The 21,186-nt window shown below is 41.3% G+C and overlaps 1 protein-coding gene, 2 long non-coding RNA genes and 1 pseudogene across 5 annotated transcripts; 1 reads left to right on the top strand and 3 right to left on the bottom strand.

The window, feature by feature from the left end:
- Positions 1 to 594: 594 nt before the first annotated feature.
- On the bottom strand, positions 595 to 8,385 carry LOC118386713 (uncharacterized). 3 transcript variants are annotated; one of them, XR_008140688.1, is made up of 8 exons: positions 7,769 to 8,385; positions 7,597 to 7,682; positions 6,955 to 7,061; positions 3,521 to 5,095; positions 3,286 to 3,409; positions 2,757 to 3,159; positions 2,432 to 2,536; positions 595 to 2,312 (listed from the first exon to the last, which is right to left on the bottom strand). It is a non-coding gene; the product is annotated as an uncharacterized LOC118386713 (long non-coding RNA). The 3 variants fall into 3 exon arrangements; XR_008140689.1 differs by having other exon boundaries at positions 595 to 2,536; positions 2,757 to 2,932; positions 3,088 to 3,159; XR_008140687.1 differs by having other exon boundaries at positions 595 to 2,536.
- LOC127931324 (uncharacterized) lies at positions 8,386 to 14,102 on the bottom strand. The gene is made up of 4 exons (XR_008140690.1): positions 9,727 to 14,102; positions 9,420 to 9,605; positions 8,931 to 9,187; positions 8,386 to 8,753 (listed from the first exon to the last, which is right to left on the bottom strand). It is a non-coding gene; the product is annotated as an uncharacterized LOC127931324 (long non-coding RNA).
- A 2,552-nt stretch (positions 14,103 to 16,654) lies between these two features.
- Positions 16,655 to 17,299, bottom strand: LOC118386712 (small integral membrane protein 8-like). The gene is made up of 2 exons (XM_035774464.2): positions 17,040 to 17,299; positions 16,655 to 16,925 (listed from the first exon to the last, which is right to left on the bottom strand). The coding sequence occupies exons 1-2, from the start codon at positions 17,157 to 17,159 to the stop codon at positions 16,767 to 16,769; spliced, it is 279 nt and encodes a 92-aa protein (XP_035630357.1). The 5' UTR covers positions 17,160 to 17,299; the 3' UTR covers positions 16,655 to 16,766.
- A 130-nt stretch (positions 17,300 to 17,429) lies between these two features.
- Positions 17,430 to 20,954, top strand: LOC127931322 (gap junction beta-7 protein-like; annotated as a pseudogene).
- Positions 20,955 to 21,186: the final 232 nt, after the last annotated feature.

Raw genomic sequence — 21,186 nt, 5'->3', positions numbered from 1 at the left:
TCAATGTAACACTGCATGAGCCACAGGATGTAAAAGTTGCAATATTGTAACTGTAGTAGCTAGCATAATGCATTGATGCACACATCTTACTGGCCTTCTCATTCATTTCATGTCATTAAATGCTCATTAATTATTTTTTTAAACTTTGCATAACATTGACATGCAGGACTGTCGCGACTTCTGCCGAAGTCGATTCCTCTCCTTGTTCGGCGGTGTTCGGCGGTCGAAGTCTTCGGTCTTCTTGCCATCGCCGATCCATTTTTCATTTTCCATTTGTTTTGTCTTGTTTTTCCACACACCTAGTTCTCATATCCCTCATTATGTGTTGTGTATTTAACCCTCTGTTTTCCCATGTCTTTGCGTGGTATTGTTTATCTGTTCATGTATGCACACATTAGGCTGGTTAAGCTGGGTTATGTTAAACCCTTATTTGTATTTCGTGTTAGTTTGTGCCGTGTGCTTTTGGGTCGCCAAATAAAAGGCTCCGTTTTGCCACCAACTATCTGCTCTCCTGCGCCTGACTTCCTACAGCCCTTCACACATATCCTGACAAGGACATAATGGAAAAATACATTTTGATAAAAATATTTATTATAAAAACAGACATTACATACACAACTTGGTCTAGATGAAGGTAGCAAATCTCAAGCATGGAATGTACAGTTCAAAAAGGAGAGGCTGGAACTTCAACTCAACCTCTGACCAAGAACTAACGTCAATGAGCTGAGTATTCATCGGTCTCCATATTTTAGCCCTTGGATAAGGCCTTTCCATTTCACAGGGGTTGATTACGGACTTCCACTTAAGACCTGAGATTAAGATCACATGGCAACCCCACTTCTTTAGAGTAGAAAAACACATGGCAGTTCTTAAAAAACACTGAAGAGTACATGTAAAAATGGTGCGTCAAAGACTGGGTTAAGTAACACGTGAATCATACACTAGGTAGTAGGTCTACCGTCAACAAAATGGGGTTTATACTCAGGTCAGGTTTATCAAAATGCTGCAAGGTCCAAACTAATAAGGCCAATTGTGTGTCCATATGAACAGGCCGTTTTTTGGAAGGGTACAAGGTAACCGTCAAATGGGAAAGTCATAGCCGCAATGAATCAACATACAACTTTCTCATCAAGTTTAGGTACTTTGCTGTCAAAACACTTTTATAGTAGAAAAACATGCACTTAACAGATGTGTCCCATTCATTACCAAACGTAGAACGATTTATCAATACTCGTAAGTCAGAAAAGTCTATATTGTGAACAAACGTGTACCCGAGTCAAAAATAGGTGACGTTGTGAATTGAACCAAAGGGACTCTTCACACACACAAAAAAATGTAGGTTTAAAAGATCAGTGCACATTATTTTTGATTTAACTAGGCAAGTCAGTTAAGATCAAATTCCTATTTTCAGTGACGGCCTAGGAACAGTGGGTTAACCGCCTTGTTCAGGGGCAGAATGACAGATTTTCACCTTGTCAGCTCAGGGATTCGATGTTGCAACCTTTCGGGTTACTAGTCCAACGCTCTAACCACTAGGCTACAGGACTTGTGTTATAGGCCATCATGTCATGGACATTGCCAAAACCATGGCATATGTAGTAGTTTCTCAGAAACGGAGAAGACTGATCAAATGGGCCTTTAAATAAAGTAGATTGGTTTTCCTACCATCACCAAAATACCTGGTTCACCCCCCAAAAAAAAATTTGAAAAGAGGAGAAAAGGGTGGGAAAACAAACTAATATTTCAAGAGGCACACAGAGAAATATGTTCAAACCTGTTCTGAAGTGCGTATAAATATGTAATCTTTCTTTACATTATTGCCAGACCCTGATAAGAAGATTCTAAGTAAATCTTTGGACATCCTCAGGACATCTTTGACAAAGGCATCAATTTAAGGAATGCAACTGTCTTGAATCAGGATTTATGTCACTAAGCATAAATCAGAACATTCCCAACTATTGTCTGATCTGCCCGACAACAGTAGAACAATTTTATATCACACTCAAAGTAATAGAGCGTTGGAAGCTTCAAGCTGAAATGTCCTCTGGCATTATGCAGTAGAACTATATTGCACCATCCATTTCAGGACCATCCAGTCCAGATGATGAGTCCAGCTCAGAAGCACTTCCTGAAGACGATCTGTGGGCCAGGTTCCTCATATTCCTCTTGGCAGATCCAGGTGAAGTCAAAGGATGACAAGTTAGCTAGCACTGCACCTCCACTCTACTCCAAACAGATACACCTCCGTCCTTAGGGCTGGTCACACGCACACACTCCCTCACGTCTGTAGGCACCATGGTTCTAATTTCAGGCTGTAAATTGTAACACCATTTTTGGGGAAAATAATAAATTGTTTTTTTGACCAAATTAGCATATTTAACAGAGTCCCTGTAAAAAAAAAAAAAAAACCTAAACTGTTAACATCAAATACCATTTTAAGGTGCATTGTAACATCATGGCCATCCACTGCGTGAGGTAGACAGTATCCCTCAAACACTGGCACCCCATGACTCATCCCCAGAGTCAAACACTACACCTATTAGAAGACAAAGGCTACAATGATTAGCAATCTTATCCATTATTAAAGCTAAAAATACATAATTTCTCTCCTAGATTTGAATCTTTACTTTGAACAAGAGTGAAAGCATGCAATCCTTTACTCAGGAATATAATCACTGGATTAGATGGATTCATATATTTAACTGAATCTACTGTATATTTACTTACATCAACAGAGTAGATAAAAGTTAGTTTACCTGTGGACCTCCCTGCTGCGTAGAGTGCCAGCACTGCCTGCATGGTCACATAGGCGAGGGGAACGTTAAAGCAGTCAAACATAAGTTCCATCATGCGCTGGCGGTTCTCCAGGGGGTTCATGGCTGGGTGGTCGCCTGGATCGACCTGCAGCTTGCTGGAACGTGTGGTGCCAAATCTGAAGCGAGACCAGTGAGGTTTAAATCCTATAACCGCCAGGTACTACAGCTTCATCAGAACATCAATGGGATAGAATTATGTCAACAGTAGACAACCCTTCTCCATTTCCTCCCAGTTGCTTATAATTCCGTTTTTCATGGGATACTTCAGTACCAGGACTCCTCTCATGTGTTGAGCCTCATGTCCAATGAAAGTCTCCTGTTCAAAGTTGCCATTCATTATTTCCTGTTGACAAAACAGTAGGCAAATCAGAAAGCCAGTCTCCATGTTGGGAAACGTATGGAGGCGGCCTAGCATATGAATAGCCACATGACCCGGGACAAACACCAAATACTTTGCTCATACAATTACCTCATATTTAGGCAGCCCAATGATATTTGGAAATATAGTATTTGGGGAGGTCCTGATCAGCAAACCCTGCTTTCGTCAAATCAGATCCTGTGTCCAGCACTGTTGGAGTATTGAAATTGGTCATCTGTAAATACAAGTTCAGAGAGATATAATCATTCCCATTTAACTGAAAGAACGTATAATATTCAAATTGTGAATAACGTGAATGTCTTTCCAAACAACTACTAATCCTTACGTCTCTGGTGGTTATTTGGACATTGGGTTGATTGACAGGTGACCTAGAGATGGCCCTCCTTGCAGTCCTACACCTCTGAAACCCATCAGGGCTCTACTTCTCTCATCAGCTCCGCTTGGTTCACATGATCCAGATATTGCTTCAGCAAACATACGAGGTAGCTCTTCAGAATTAAACCCAGAATGTGCCATTGAAATATCCTCAGATTTCTGGGAGAGGTTGGATTTCTGTCTGGATTTCTATCTGAACACCGGCAGAGTCAACAGGTGTTAATGTTGATTCAACAGAGGAATTGTCAAGAGAGGACTGCTCACGGGACTCCAAAGGGTTATTGCATAATGATGCCTGTTGAGCTGTGAGGGGTTTGTTGTTGTGGATATTGCTGTGGTCCTTCACAGGTTTGAGGCTTCGCCCTTTAGGCTTCGGATGAGTGCTGAACTCTGGCATGACTTCTGGTGCGAGTCTGGGGTTAGGGTCTGAATCACTATCAGGGCAGAGGGTTAAATACATGGTTTCCATTGAGATGTTGAGTTCTAGACCTTTGTCATTCACAGGAAGTGATGCCTTTCTTGGTTTAGGCACTGGGGGGGGGTTGTTATAATTCCAACTCGGGTCAAATACTCCATGTTCTGGGCACATTTCAGGTGTCAAGGTGGCCTCTTGGGGAAATTGCAAGTTGTACACCAATCTGAAATCTAAGCCTTCCTCATCTGTACTCTCTCGGTGTTGGATTCTAACCTCTTCAATAACTTCACTGGGATCAGAATAGCTTTGTGGTAGAGTTAAGACTGGTTGTGATGCTCTGGGCTCCATAAACTCACTGTGGCTGAGAGCATCTACTTCTACCACGGCATCACCACAGCCAGATATACTAGAGTCCGCATGTGGATACTGACCATTTACACTTTGAACAAAGTCTTGTGATACAGGCATTATGGTAGAAAAGGTTGCAGTAATAACAAAGGGATTCATTAGGATCAAGGTTTATGGTGTGTTTGGGCAGGGTTGGCAAGTGCTTTACGTTGAGGCTTCTATGGTCTGATATAAGATCATCGCAGAGAGCACCAACCTCCAAGTTATTCAGTTTAGAAGTCCTGTCCATTATAGAGCATTTCACTACTTTCTTGGTTCTGCTTATCCTCTTTGTGAGTTGACATCTTTTAGTCATCTCTTTAGCTAGGTTCATTTCCATCCTCTCCACTTCCCTTTTCTCTCTGTCTAGTTTGAATAGAAACGCCTGCCTCTCCTTGCACGTACTTTGGGAGCCCGTCGATTGAGGGGGCTTTTCATCAAGGCTCTCGTTCTCAGCTTGTCTGAGTTTGTGGATCTTGAGGTTCTCCTCCATGATGAGCTCATCGAGAACGTGCAGTCCTTTAAGCTCCTTCAGGAACTGTCCCCTGTTGGTTTGAGGGGGCCTCAACCCCGTCGGCCCATTCTCCATTGGCTGCATTCTGATGCCTCAGTTTCACTGGCTGCCTCTGATGACCGGCATTCACTATGGTTGTCAGTGTCGGCAGAGTCAAGACTGTCATCAAGACCCAGGACACCCGCCGCTTTTAAATCACTGGAGGACATCTGGAAACAAGAACAAGAACAATAACATTGTTATTGATTTAACAATAACAGTGGAGATAACCAGCTGATGGGGTATCTATTACGATTTAAAGGCCGCTAAACAAGATAAACAATTGTCTTGCATTAAGTTAAATCCCTGTTCAATCTTGTAAAAACAATACTTTCTTAACAATGTGCAGGAGTCTACGAAAATAGTACAAATGGTTGTTTGTTGACCAGTGCATTTTGTAATTGGAGGAAAAAGCCACAATCTAATTTATGGAATCTAATTTGTAATGTATGGGCAATGGTCTACTTTGTAGTTCACCAGCTTAAGTGGTCCCATGATCCAAGTCTGACATACAGGAACACATTTACAGTGCCTTCAGTAAGTCGTCACACCCTTGACCTTTTCCACATATTTTATTGTGTTATAAAGTGATTAAAATGGATTTAATTGTAATTTGTCAATTATCTACACAAAATACTCTAAGGTAAACAAAATAATATATATATATATATATATATATATATATATATATATATATATATATATCTTTTTTTAAACAAATGTTAGAATTTAACAATAAAACACGAATACATACTATTTGACAAAAAGTATGTGGACACCTACTCGTCGAACATCTCATCCCGAAATCGTTGCTCCTATACATTTCCTCTTCACAATAACAGCACTTACATTTGACCGGGGCAGCTTTGCAGGGCAGATATTTGACAAACTGACTTGTGACTCCAGTGTACATTTGTGTTTTTGTTTTAAGTTATTGTCCTGCTGAGGGGTGAATTCATCTCCCAGTATCTGGTTGAAAGCAGACAACCAGGTTTTCCTCTAGAATTTCGCCTGTGCTTAGAGCCATTGTTAATTTTTAGCCTGAAAAACTCCTTAACAGTCCTTAACGATTACAAGCATACCAATAGCCTGATGCAGCCACCACTATGCTTGATTTTTTTTTTGTGGTACTCCGTAATATCTTGTATTGGCTTTGCCACAAACATAACACGTTCTATTCAGGACAAAAATTGTAATTTATTTTCTGCAGTTTAACTTTAGTGACTTGTTACAAACAGGATGCATGTTTTGGAATATTTTTTATTCTGTACAGGCTTCCTTTTCGCACTGTCAATTAGGTTAGTATTGTGGAGTAACTACAATGTTGTTGATTCATCCTCAGTTCTCCTATCACAGCCATTAAAGTAACCGTTTTAATGTCACCATTGACTTCATAGGAAATCCCTGAGCGGTTTCCTTACTCACCAGCAACTGCGTTAGGACAGACGCCTGTACCTTTGTAGTGACTACACCATCCAAAGTGTAATTAATTAATTAAACTTCACCATGCTCAAAGGGATATTCAATGTCTGCTTGCTTTTTAAAAAAATGTATTGATTATTCAAAAAGTTATACACCCATTTACCAACAGGTGCCCTTGTTTGCGAGGCATTGGAAAACCTCCTGGTCTTTGTGGTTTAAATGCACGGCTTGACTGAGGGACCTTACATGTAGTTGTATGTGTGGGGTACAGAGATGAGGTAGTCATTCAGAAATCATGTTAAAACATTATTATTGCACAGAGTAAGTTCATGCAACTTATGTGACTTGTTAAGCAAATGTTTTTTTCCTGAACTTATTCAGGCTTGCCATAACAAGGGGTTGAATACTTAAACTCATGGCATTTCATTTAGAATTATTTGTAAACATTAAAAAAACATAATTCCACTTTGACATTACGGGGTATTGTGTGTAGGCCAATGACAAACATGTAAATCCATTTTAAATTCAGGCTGTAACACCATTTTTGGGGGAAAAAGTCAAGGGGTGTGAATCATTTCTGAAGGCACTGTATATCATCACGACCTACCAAACTTGTCTGCTCCTCGCTGCCCCATGACGCCCACACTTTGCTTGAGCTCCCAGTATTCAGAAGAACATTCCACATCTGCTCTGTGCCATCACATTCTCTTCCACCTGTACAAAAAGTGTTTACAAATGCAAGGTATTGGCCTAAGCCAATGTGATTATGGTCACTATTACCAATCTTGGTAATGTGCAAATCTAATGCTCCGAACTATTTACTGCTTTGGCATGAAAACAATCCATTGAACATTTGAGTCAACCTGCCTCCAGTATTTCCGCCACGTCCCTGAGACCCCACTGTTCCTTTAGGTCCCAGTCAATTTACGAGACTTCAGTCATGTTGTCACATTCTGACCGTAGTTCCTTTGTTATATCTTTGTTTTAGCATGGTCAGGGCGTGAGTTGTCCATGTTCGTTTTTCTATCATTTGGGATTTCTGTGTTCGGCCTAGTATGGTTCTCAATCAGAGTCAGCTGTCAATCGTTGTCCCTGATTGAGAATCGTACTTAGCCTGGTTTCACTTTTGAGTTGTGGGTGTTCATTTTCCGTGTTAGTGTCTGTGCCACACGGGACTGTTTCGGTTATTCACGTTTATTGTTTTGTTCCAGTGTTCTGTTGTGTTTGATTAAACATTATGGACACTTACCACGCTGCTCATTGGTCCTCCGATCCTTCTCGCTACTCCTCCTCAGAAGAGGAGGATGAGATCCGTTACACATGGAGCTTGTAATCCTACAAACACAAACAATATAAGTGCTAGGCACAATTAGCGGCTATGTGGACCATGTCATGAGACAAGAGCATAAATGTGTCATTACCTTTCACAGGTGTCCCGTTTCGGGTTATGGAAGTCATACGTATCCCAGAGAAGAGTGGGAATGCTCTCTGCAGTGTAGTTGGGCACGTCTCCTGCATCTGTGATGGTGCTGGAGAGGGAATTACAAGTGGGGCTCAGTTCTGACTCCTCAAAGCTGTCCTGTGCCTATAGGATACTGTCACTGGGCTGTGCCCCTCTGCTCTGAGGACGGGTGTGTACCTCCGTCTGTGTGGGCTGGTCTCGAGACCGATTGGATAATTGGTTGGTGTGGTGGGAGCACTCTGAGGGGTTTGGGCTCTTGACGTCTTGTTGATGTGGTGAAGGGTTCTGGGTGATGGTGACCGTGTAAGAGTTCTCCAGGTCATCCACAGGCAGACTGAGCCAGGGGTTCTGGGGCAGGGTAGCCGACTGCTTCAGTTTCATTTCAAAATCTAGTCCACCGTTATTTTAGGGATAATCTGAATGCTGGCCATGGAGGTATTGCCCACAGAGCCAAAGTCAAACTCCTCCCTACTACAGTCCTCCCGAGTCAGACACGCTAGAGATGTTCTCCTCGTGGATCTGGGGCTGCCTTGTGGCTGGTACCTTGGACAGCCCTTCCCATCCCTCCCTCCCTGCCCCAGTCTCCACATGGCTGCTTCCTGCTCCATCAACACCAGTCAGAGGAGCTGAGAGAGGGAGTATTCCCCACAGCAGACACAGCCCCAGAGATAGCACTGGAGGGGGACGTACCTAGAAGGACTTGGTGTTTGAGGTTAGAGAGGGAGCTACGGCTGTGCAGGTTGTCAGTCTGATCTGGAACGAGAGGTTTTTTGGAGACTACATAATGCCCCGCCTGGACTGTTAATGGCCTCGGGGCCTCCACCCACACCCAGGTTAGTGTGTGGCCCAGGCCCTTTCCTGTGGCGGGCTCTCAGAAACTCATACTGCCACTGCAGATAGGTACTGCCCCTGGAGAAGTCAGGAGTTTTCGCAGGTTCATGCACCTGGAGAGAAGGTGGCAGGGCCAACTTGGCTGTGAACAAGTATTCAATAGAAATACTGCCATACAAGTTGCCAAATCAAATAGCAAATAGAAGTTTTAACTAGTTAATACCCCCCTAAAGCATTTAAACATGATTATGCAACAGAAGTTTTCCAACACACAAGCTGGAGTTTCTCACCTTTGTGACAGCTGTTTGCCCTTCTGCTAGAGCTGGGCGTCAGGGATGACATTGGCCAGGTGAGCCAGCTGGACCAGCTACTCCATGTCTGGGGAGGGGTTCCTTCTCAGGAAGTCACAGACCGCCTGCCTTCACACAGGGTCAGGGCCATGCATCTCCAGCGGGTGGTACCGTTTGGGGAGGCTGTCACAGTTCACACCCCACAGAAGGTCTTGGAGAAAGTTCTCACACAGGACGATGCTGTACCAGCTATTGGCCTGTTGAGATGAAAGAAATTGAGTACATGACATTAGATTAAATAGACCACATTATGCATCATGCATGTCACGAGGAGATAAATATAAAACGTAAATGTAATTTCAATAATCTTCCTAATAATCTTCAATAATTGTTGTCAATTTCAATTAACACTTCAGTATTATGTAGACATTTCTAAGTTAGCATATACACTCAGAAATCATAAAAAGGTCAGTCCAACAGAATACCTACTTTGTTGTAGTAGTGGTCGAAGTCGGCGACTGCTCCGAGGGTCTGATGAGGGCGCTCTACAGCAGAGTGGAAGTTCTCCTTCAGTCTGTCCGGATCCTGCACCCACTCTTCCCTGGTCTGGGCATCACCAGGAAGCAGAGTGTCAGCTAACGTGTGGATCACATCCTCAGCACAGCGGCCTAGAGCCTGGCAGCAGGGAGAGAAGACATGTAAACACAACACTGCTGTTGTCCAGGATCCATACAGCAACTTTAATACTTCAATGCACCCATCTTAGGAGGAAAATATCAGAGTAGCCTATATTTACCATGGCAGGTGTATAGATGGATGCCTCAAATTCAGATGTTAACGTCTCAGCCTTCCTCGCATCTTTAGCAATCTCGATTCTGTACGTCTGGAGCTTCTCTTTTTGATAACTGAACAGATTAAAAGCTATCTGCAAGTGGAGGTAAATTAACCAAAAATAAACAAAAACGCATGATGGGTCATTTTCATTGGGCACCAAATGGAAGAAAAACGCACTTAAAACAGTGAGGGACTACCTGGATATTTTGCACAAATATTTTATGTTGCATGCCCTAATGAACACAACCCTGGAGTAATTGTTATGTATTATAACCCACCTGCTGTGCCTCATCACACAGCTGGTAGACCTGCACCTGGAGGTGGGCCTTAGAAAAGGCCTGTTGCCACAGCAACTCTATTCTTTCAGCAGCCTCAGTTATCCTTTCAACAAAGACAAGAGACCTTAAACCTGTGGAAAATAAGACTCCTATGCTGAACCTTGAAATAGAACAGCATTATGTATCCATTGACAGCATTGCATAGAAAGTTAGAAATGTGTGTAAAATGCGTAATTCGCCTCCTCAACAATACATTTAAACTCACACCATACTCCTCCCTCTAAATGATTGGTCAAAATGTACTGGTTAAGCACTCTACCTGGGCCTGGTTTTCCAAAAGCTACACTGAACAACAACAAAGATCTACAGAACATGTAATGTGTTGGTCCCATTTGTTTACATCTCTGTTAGTGAGCATTTCTCCTTTCCTAAGATAATCCATCCACCTGACAGGTGTGGCATAGCAAGAAGCTGATTAAACAGCATGATCATTACACAGGTGAAACTTGTGCTGGGGGCAATAAAAGGCTGCAGATGTCTCAACTTTTGAGGGAGTGTGCAATTTGCATGTTGACTGCAGGAATGTCCACCAGAGCTGATGCCTGAGAACATAAGCCAACTTCGTCGTCGTTTTAGAGAATTTGGCAGTACGTCCAACCGGACTTACGTGTATGGTGTTGTATGGGCGAAACGCTGTCAAAGCTGTGAACAGTGTGCCCCGTGGTGGCGGTGGGGTTATGGCATGGACAGGCTTAAGCTACGGACAACGAACACAATTGCATTTTATCGATGGCAATTTGAGTGCACAGAGATACCGTGACGAGATCCTGTGGCCCATTTTTTTCTTTGAAGATATCTGTGACCAACAGATGCATATCTGTATTCCCAGTCATGTGAAATCCATAGATTAGGGCCTAATTCATTCATTAAAATGAATTTCCTTATACGAACTGTACCTAAGTAAAATCTTTAAAATTGTTGCATGTCAAGTTCACATTTTCTCAAAACCATCGTTACCAAAGTTGCTCTTGAAAACGCTTGTTATTTAACGACTGCTTCAGACCAGTCGTGGAACAGCTAAGCACGTCGCTTGATGCTTTCTTTGACCTTCCACGTCACTTTATACACAGAAGATATCCGCTAAACGCAAAATCAAAATGTTCATCCATCTTTGTGACCGTGAACCAAATTTGACTGACTACAAATAAACTTGCCCATTTTTTTGCCTAACATGGCAAAGGATATAAAGACGCTGCAAATTAAACAAGAGATGACTGTATTAAAAGATAAATGGTATAGGCTACAGACCTACAGTACCAGTCAAAAGTTGACACACCTACTCATTCAAGAGTTTCTGTATTTTTGCTATTTTCTCCTTTCAAAAATAACACACATGGAATCATGTAGTATCCAAAAAAGTGTTCGAAAATATGTTTTGATTGGTTTATTTGAGATTCATCAAAGTTGCCCACCCTTTGCCTTGACAGCTTTGCACATTCTTGGCATTCTCTCAACCAGCTTCATGAGGTAGACATTTGGAATGCATTTCAATGAACAGGTGCGATTTGATAAAAGTTAATTTACGGAATTTCTTTCCTTCTTAATGCATTCGAGCCAATCAGTTGCTTTGTGACCAGGTAGGGGTGGTATACATAAGATAGCCCTATCTGGGCTCCCGAGTGGCGCAGCGGTCCAAGCCACTGCATCTCAGTGCAAGAGGCGTCACTACAGTCCCTGGTTCGATTCCAGGCTGTATCACATACAGCCGTGGTTAGGAGTCCCATAGGGCAGCGCACAATTGGCCCAGCGTCGTCTGAGTTTGGCCGGGGTAGGCTGTCATTGTAAATAAGAATTTGTTCTTAACTGCTTAAATAAAAGGTTATTAACTAATTAAATAAAAGGTTAAATAAAAATACAAAAATTGGGTAACAGACACACCTCAACAACAACTGTTCAGAGGAGACTGCAGCAATTCGAAGGCCTGATTCACGCAAAGAATCCACTACTAAAAGGACACCAATAATAAGAAAGAGACTTGCTTGGGTCAAGAAACACCAGCAATGGACATCACGGTGGGTGATTTATTTAGAATTCAAGGCACATTCAACCAGCATGGCTTCCGCAGCGATATGCCATCCCATCTGGTTTGCGTTTGGTGGGACTGTAATTTGTTTTTCAACAGGACAATGACCCAAAACACACCACCAGGCTGTGTAAGAGCTATTTGACCAAGAAGGAGAGTGATGGAGTACTGCATCAGATGACCTAGCCTCATCCCCATTGAGATGGTTTGGGATGAGTTGGACCATGGAGTGAAGGAAAAGCAGCCAACAAGTATTCAGAATGTGCTGGAAAGACAGTTGGAAAATAATTTCTCATGAAGCTGGTTGAGAGAATGCCAAGATTGTGCAAAAGGGGGCTACTTTGAAGAATCTAAAATATATTTTGATTTGCTTGACACTATGCTGGTTACTACATGATTCTATGTGTGATTTCATAGTTTTGATGTCTTCACTATTACTCTACAATGGGGAAGGATAGCAAAACAATTCTGCAGCATTGATGGTCCCCCAAAAACACATAGGCCTCCATCATTCTTAAATGGAAGAAGTTTGGAACCACCGACACTCTTCCTAGAGCTGGCCGCCCGGCCAAACTGAGCAATCGGTGAAGGACAATGATCAGGGAGGTGACCAAGAACCCGATAGTCACTCTGACAGAGTTCTAGAGTTCCTCTGTGGAGATGGGAGAACCTTCCAGAAGGATAACCATCTCTGCAGCACTCCACCAATAAGGCCTATATGGTAGAGTGGCCAGACAGAAGCCACTCCTCAGTAAAAGGCACATGACAGCCCGCTGGAGTTTGCCAAAAGGCACCTAAAAAAAGAGAAACAAGATTATCTGGTCTGATGAAACCAACCAACTCTTTAGTCTGAATGCCAAGAGTCACGTCTGGAGGAAACCTGGCACCACCCCTACGGTGAAGCATGGTGGGTATGTCATGCTGTGGGTATGTTATTCAGCAGCAGGAAGACTAGTCAGGATCGAGGGAAAGATAAACAGAGCAAATTACAAAGAGAACCTTGATGAAAACCTGCTAGAGCGGTCAGGACCTCAGACTGGGGCGAAGGTTCACCTGCCAACAGGACAACACGAAGCACACAGCCAAGACAACGCAGGAGTGGCTTTAGGACAAGTCCTTGGGTGGCCCAGCCAGAGCCCGGACTTGAACCCAACATTTCTGAAGAGACCTGAAAATAGCTTTGCAGCAACGCTCCCCACTCAACCTGACTGCGCTTGAGGATCTGCAGAGAAGCGTGGGAGAAACTACACAAATACAGGCGTGCCAAGCTTGTAGTGTCATACCCAAGAAGACTCAAGGCTGTAATTGCTGCCAAAGCTGCTTCAACAAAGTACTGATTAAAGGGTCTGAATACTTATGTAAATGTAATATCTATATATTTCTCTATATATCTATATTTCTTTTGTAAAAAATAAAATCTAAAACCTGTTTTTGCTTTGTCATTATAGGGTATTGTGTATAGATTGATGAGGGGGAAAAACAATTTAATCCATTTTAGAATAAGGCTGTAACGTAATAAAATGTGGAAAAAGTCAAGGGGTCTGAATACTTTCCGAATGCACTGTAGGTGATATATCTCTAGGATCCATCAGTTTTGTGTAATCATTTGAACGTTAAGGAGAGTTGGAAACGGAGAAAACTGACAATTTATTTCGATCCGACCAGAATCAACATGCCTCGACGCACTTAGCAAACGTTCTCTCTGCGTGAATCCCAAAATAAGTGTAAAGTGATAAATTAAGTTAGATGTGCAAGACATTTTAAACAATTTGCTACTTATCGTTCTAAATGTGTACACACTTTTCTCCTTAGACAAAACAAAAGAAGATTGAAAGGAGGTGTGGCAGACTTCAAAACTCTTCCACAAGGACCCACATGACTATACTGATGAAAGGTGGCTAGAGGGGAGGACTCGTCCGTTCACCTACTAACGAATTGGCATCTCTTCGACCACTCGGTTTCCGACTCACAGAGAGAGGACGGAGAGAGGGTGGAGGGCAGACTTTTTCCCCAAATGAGAAAAGGTCACTGACTGCATACTCCTCTCTCCAGATAGATTAACTGAATCTACCATGGAACACCTACCATCACAGATTGTTCTGAAATAGTTTCTATAGTTAGAAACAGAACATTAGCATTCATGCAACATGATTTTGTTAATTTAATCTCAGAAATGAAGCTACTTGATTGTGCCCATACTGGACATTTTAATGTATAGGGTTCACATAGTCATGGTCATGAGGTGTATGTGGACACCTGCTCGAAAAGATCATTCTAAAATCATGGGCATTAATATGGAATTGGTCCTCCCTTTGCTGCTATAACAGCCTCCACGCTTCTGGGAAGGCTTTCCACTAGATGTTGAACATTGCTGCGGGGACTTGCTTCCATTCAGCCACAAGAGTATTAGTGAGATCAGGCACGGCTGTTGGGCGATTAGGCCTGGCATGTGCAGGCCAAATTCTTCCACACCGATCTCGACAAACCATTTCTCTATGGACCTCGCCTTTTCCCTAACATTGCTGCGGGGAATGTAAAGGGGCTGAATAATTTTGCATCTGTCCAATTTTTCAGTTTTTGATTTGTTAAAAAGTTTGAAATATCCAATAAATGTCGTTCCACTTCATGATTGTGTCCCACTTGTTGTTGATTCTTCACAAAAAAATACAGTTTTATATCTATATGTTTGAAGCCTGAAATGTGGCAAAAGGTCGCAAAGTTCAAGGGGGCCGAATACTTTCGCAAGGCACTGTATACATGGTTAGCAAATGTTAATGCGAGTGTAGCAAAATGCTTGTGCTTATGGTTCCGACAGCGCAGTAATATCTAACAAGTAATCTAACAGTTCCCCAACTACTACCTAATACACACAAATCTAAAAAGGGTGAATGAGAATATGTACATAAAAATATATGGATGAGCGATGGCCCGAGCAGCATAGGCAAGGTGCAATAGATGGTATAAAATACAGTATATATATATAGTTGAAGTTTACATACACCGTAGCCAAATACATTTAAACTCAGTTTCACAATCCCTGACATTTAATCCACATAAAAAGTCCCTGTTTTAAGTCAGTTAGGATTCACACATTATTTTAAGAATGTGAAACGTCAGATTAATAGTAGAGAGAATGATTTATTTCAGATTTTATTTATTTCATCACATTCCCAGTGGGTCAGAAGTTTACATACACTCAATTAGTATTTGGTAGCATTGCCTTTAAATGATTTAATTTGGGTCAAACGTTTTGGGTAGCCTTCCACAATAAATTGGGTGAACTTTGGCCCATTCCTCCTGATAGAGGCGGAGTAACTGAGTCAGGTTTTTAGGCCTCCTTGCTCACACATGCTTTTTCAGTTCTGCCCAAAAAAGTTCTATGGGATTCAGGTCAGGGCTTTGTGATGGCCACTCCATTACCTTGACTTCGTTGTCATTAAGCCATTTTTACACAACTTTGGAAGTGTGTTTGGGAGTCATTGTCCATTTGGAAGACCCATTTGCGACCAAGCTTTAACTTCCTGACTGATGTCTTTAGATGTTGCTTCAATATATCCACATAATTTTCCTACCTCATGATGCCATCTATTTTGTGAAGTGCACCAGTTCCTCCTGCAGCAAAGCACCCCCCACAACATGATGCTGCCCCCCCCGTGCTTCACGGTTGGGATGGTGTTCTTTGGCTTGCAAGCCTCCCCCTTTTTCCACCAAACATAACAATGGTCATTATGGCCAAACAGTTCTAATTTGTGTTTCATCAGACATTTGTCCAAAAAGTACGATCTTTATCCCCATGTGCAGTTGCAAACCGTAGTTTTTACCTTACACGCCTCTTCGGGAGCAGCTTTAATACACTTCTCCTTCTCATTTTGAAACTCGGTCATGTAATACTGGTGTATGTTTTCGCTTTTATATACAATTTAATGTGATAGTCGCTTAAACATCTGTTACAGACTGCTATCATTGATAAGTAGTATCATTGGAGTGAATCTAATAAAAGGGGTTTGGACATACCAATGAGGTTTGAGTGAGTACTCAACTGCTTCAGCTTTATCAGTGTTGCCAAACAAAGCTGTGAGTACGGCTTCTGGGCTCTCGCTCTCTTGCAGTTCGTCTTTCACCTCTAGACACAGGAAGGATTCTGTGAAGCTTCTATTCCCACGTTGGGAATTTCCCTTGTTTTTTGACTCTGTCCATTTTAGCTTGTACACTGGAACTCACCTCACAAAGTACATAATTATTGAAGTATTATCTCCCAACCCATAGGGTGAGATATCTTGCTCTATTTAAAACTAGCTACTGTTTAAAGTACTTAAAATGCTGCTTTGTAGAAGATTTTTTTTATAAGAACATGTGACTTCAAATGCATGTATCTGAAAAAGGAAAAACTCATTGTGATGCATCCTATTGTGTCCTCTTTCTTGACGTGGAATCATCTATAGGCTTTTTATGGGCTTACCTTATTGTATTTATTCTCTAAAGTAAATTGTTGTTTCAATAGTTGAATAACTGAATCCAACAGCTATTGCCTCATTTTAACAATATTTAATAACCATCATAATTTTATACACAGATCCAGTGCTTTCCGCCCATGCCATTTCCCTACAATAATGTTCAGGATATATTGCATATCTGATGGGATCAGTCCCATTTCGAGGTTTTCCTCCTCATGTTCTTCTCCCCTTCACTGTCAATAGCTTCATACAGCTGCTGGTCGTTATCTTTGGTGGCGTGAAGGTAGCCCAGGTAGCCCACACACAAGGTGATAGTTACAAGTCCAAAGGCCATCACAGGCTTGTTCTGTAAAATAAATAAACCACAAATGTAATGACATGTGAACAACAGACGACACTGATAACAAACTCCTATGTACCTAATACAATTGTAGCCGAGGAGTTCATCAGTAGGCCTTACTGGTCTAATGAAGAGCTCGGGGTTAACAGCTCGGAAAAGTGTGGTGGTCTTCGCTCCCCTCAGGCCAGGAATCCTGAAATTCCCTTCTTTCGGGGCATCCTTATCGTTTCCAGATGCCATTGCAAAAGTATGTTGAGTCTTTATTTATGCAACCCTATTGTATGAAAGAGTGCAAAGCGTTTGAGGAAACGTTATTGATGATGGAAAACATTCCCGAGCAATCAAAAGCGCATGCACAAAACGTCCATTTGTTTTGAAAGTCATAACAGTCAACGAATGCAACAAGAAATGTCTGTATGATACAATTATACAGCGCCACCGCGTGGATGGAGTACATTGCTACGGCACAGGCTGGTTGACAGTATGTGGAACAGCCTTTGGTTCGGCATTTAGCGTTACAGTGGCCTATACCAAAGAATCAGCATAAACAATTGTACTTTATTTCCATGTATTCAGAAAAAAGTGTAATAGCTATTTAGCCTTACACAGGGAGAAAAGTGAAGACCCATTATTAACAGTCAGGTCATAGGTCACCTGGAATGACAATACAAAAAATAATGACCAGTGGCCACACAGAAGTCAGCACTTGAAAGGGACATTCAAATAACAATTTAACTTGGATACAATTCTGTAGGACTTTATTCTTTCAGCAACACAATTTGAACTCATTGACTGATATGTCCTACCACTGATGTTCAGTCCCATGTGTGTTTAATGTGACCATGGTTATACTCTCTGTCCCAAAACAAACTGTTGGGTTGACGACAGATGAATGCAGATTAATGGGTTGACTCATGAATGGTAGCTATAAATCTAACTGCATATTGAAAATAGACCGTGTTCAATTTAGGATTCTTTTTTGTTTACCTTTGTCACATTGCTCAACATACCTTCAGAAACAGTCTTTAATGTTAAACCTACAATCTAATAAAGATAATACAGGGTACATTTAATTAACTATGCTAAGGATTTTTATAGTGCCGCTCGTCCGCAATAGAATATCCAAATAACAAGCCCTCTGCGTACCAAATAGGCGTGGCCTCTTTGACAGGTGTGTTTAACGTGGAAATCGACTGCAGTAGCAAGCATCAGAAAATTGGCGCCTGAAAGAAACAGAAAAAAAAACTGCAATAGCCGGTTTATAATCTGTGAGTTAATTGTTTTATTTTCTTTCAATATTGTATTTGTCTTAACATAATAGTGATCCTAAGAAGGTTAAACCTATCTAATCTATGCTACTGGAAAATGCACACTATCACAGATCAAGTTGAGTGCTTGAAATAAATCAATGGCATTTTTTTTCACTGGAGAGTAATAGAAAATATAAGCTTTCGGTTTTTGTAAAAGGGTAACTCATTTATACATGATGCTACTGTACGGCTACCCAGGAAATACAGAGCCAGTAGAAGTTCTCATTGTAAAAAAGTGCAACACGCCTATTAAAGAGGAACATAATTCCTTCCTACACAGATATTATCAACTTGATATTTGCTCTTTCCATTTATTATTTTTTGGTTACACTTTACATAACATTGTCATTATTACACTAATGTATAAGTAGCCTACAGTGTTAACAAGTGTTTATAATACTTTGTTCTATTTACAGTGGAGAGAATAATGGTGAATTTAGAAATGTAGCCACAGAGCAACAAAAAAACTACAGTAGAACTCTATGTCCTATGTATGATTGTAATCGATTTCTATTGTTAGATGATGACTTCATAACAGGCAGAATTTAGTATTGGCCTTGTATCTACAGGGCTTTGTCCCAAATGGCAGCTTATTCCCGAGTACATAGTGTACTACCTTTGAACAGCCTGGTCAAAAGTAGTGCACTATGTAGGGAATGTGGTTCCATTTGGGACGTATGCTGCTTTCTACAGTTTCACGATCCTCCACAGGCTCATGTAATTAGAGAATGTCAAACTGGGGGTTTCTGGAAAACATCCCGAGTGGGGTGAACAAATACTCCACAGTCATCGGGCGCATCTGGCTCTCCATCGTCTTCATTTTCCGCATCCTTGTGTACGTGGCAGCTGCTGAGCATGTCTGGAAGGACTTTGTACGCAAAATCCAGCAGCCTGGCAGTGAGAATGTGTGCTTCGACCATTTCTTCCCAATCTCAGCATGTGGGCCCTCCAGCTCATCATGGTGTCCACTCGCTCCACATGTGGCTCTACATGTGGCCTACCGCGAGAACAGGGAGAGGGAGGAGGCATGGGAAGAAGATCTATGAGGACAAAGGCAGTACTAAACCGTGGCCTGCTCTAAACCTATATCATCAGCCTCGTCTTCAAGACTACCTTCGAGGTGGGCTCCCTCCTGGCCTTCTACTTCCTCTACAGTGGCTTTGACGTTCCCAGACTGCTTCGCTGCAGCCTGGACTCTTGCCCAAACACCGTCGACTGCTACACCGCCAAAGCCACTGAGGTCTTTCTTTACATCATGAGCTGAACATCCATATTGTGCATTGTGCTGAATGTCTCAGATGTGTACATTCCATCAAAACAGTGCTGGAAGTGTTTCAGCAAGAACTACATCCCTATTGAAGAGAGGGCTAGTCGGCATTGTCGCCATCAGCAACAGTACCTCAGCCACACTTAAAGATATGATGGGCTCACAAGATCCAGCAACAAAGGAAAACCAAACCCATCCCCTCTTGAAAGACCCACTAAGGAGAAATTGCAACTCCATTTCCTGGTTGCTAAAACTCTTAATAGTTTGCCTAATTTCAGTTTGTGACAAAACAAGCAAGTATAGTGTAGAGAATCACTGTACCATCTAAACCACTATATTTTACATAACCAAAGATATTGTATATTCAGCTGGTGCACAAAACTAATAGTAAAATATCATAGAAATAGCACTTGACATTTGGAAGTTACATACTGCAGCTTTTTAAAATTACATTCTAATTTATTAAGTGTGATCCGGAATTCATTGAACTTGAATGATTTCAGAAACTGAAGTTATTCACCTTTAACATATACGGTTACTTATAGTATTAGGGTTGTATTGAAGGCATTAATGTCTCAACTTTGTGTGATACATGTAACTAGTATAATTTATTTGCTAATCACCTTCGGTATTATGTTTATGCTGAAATCGAAAATTCAACTTTTATGCTTCCACTTCCAGTGCTGATGGACTCCATTCATACATAGACCATGATTTTTTCCTTACCGACATTCCGGCATTCATTGTGTGTTCATGTCATGTCTCCAGTAGAGGCCATTTACATAAATATGACTGTCAGTGTAATTCCATCCATTGCCTTCATCTTTCATGGGATATGGTGCATGTGCTAGCTTTTATGATAAACAACTTTGATTGGTAGAAATATCAATATTATTGAATTTTAGGTAATGCAGTACTCTGATCTTTCATGATGAATAGATCCCCATAAAACTTCCATAACAAATGGTATGCTGTTTTAGTGTATGATATCACAAGTCTTGTTAAATTACATTCCTCTTTTACACCGAGCACTTTTTACTGACTATTTGCTGATTATAGGAGCTCCAGCATTCTTCCTTGTGCAAATGCATCTCTTGCACTTGTGTGGTTTTACGTGTGTCTGGGCCATAATATAGTATAAATATAATAAAAGTTATTTTTTAATAGATCATTCTACCAATTTCCCTGAAAGCTATTTTTCCTGTGGGGGAATATGTTTTCTAATCCCCTATAATTAAAACAAAATGACATATGACCACTTGATAAAAAATAAACACCAGTGAGAAATCCAAGCTATAATAAAACGTTTATCTCAATTAAGTTAGACTGCTGGTGGCAGTAATTGATTCAAAAAAACAATATGTACACAAAACATTGTCTACATACAAATAAAAATATACAAGGCATGTTGAAACAACATTCACAAACTATACACAAAACACCATTCCATTTTTTTTAAAGACCCTTTCATTAAATGTCCCATGGGGATACTTAACATCCTTTGTTTTCCCCCTCCATTTAAAATGTTGTTTGCAAAGGCCATATAATGTGCTGGGAAGCTTCATAAATACAAGCATGCTTAATTTATCCTACCCATAACACCATATAAAATGAGCTCAATATACACTGTATAAGAGAAGGATTTTTACAGACTAAAGGTTACAGTAAATAACTTGTATTATTGTATATT

The sequence above is a fragment of the Oncorhynchus keta genome, chromosome 8, assembly GCF_023373465.1.
Source record: "Oncorhynchus keta strain PuntledgeMale-10-30-2019 chromosome 8, Oket_V2, whole genome shotgun sequence".
NCBI lineage: Eukaryota > Metazoa > Chordata > Actinopteri > Salmoniformes > Salmonidae > Oncorhynchus > Oncorhynchus keta.
This window is presented reverse-complemented; position numbering and strand designations above follow the sequence as displayed.

Coding starts and splice junctions, on each gene's coding strand:
- LOC118386712 (XM_035774464.2), bottom strand. CDS start 17,159: ATGGCATCTGGAAACGATAAGGATGCCCCGAAAGAAGGGAATTTCAGG. Junction 16,926..17,039: donor CCGAGCTCTTCATTAGACCA/GTAAGGCCTACT, acceptor TTTATTTTACAG/AACAAGCCTGTGATGGCCTT.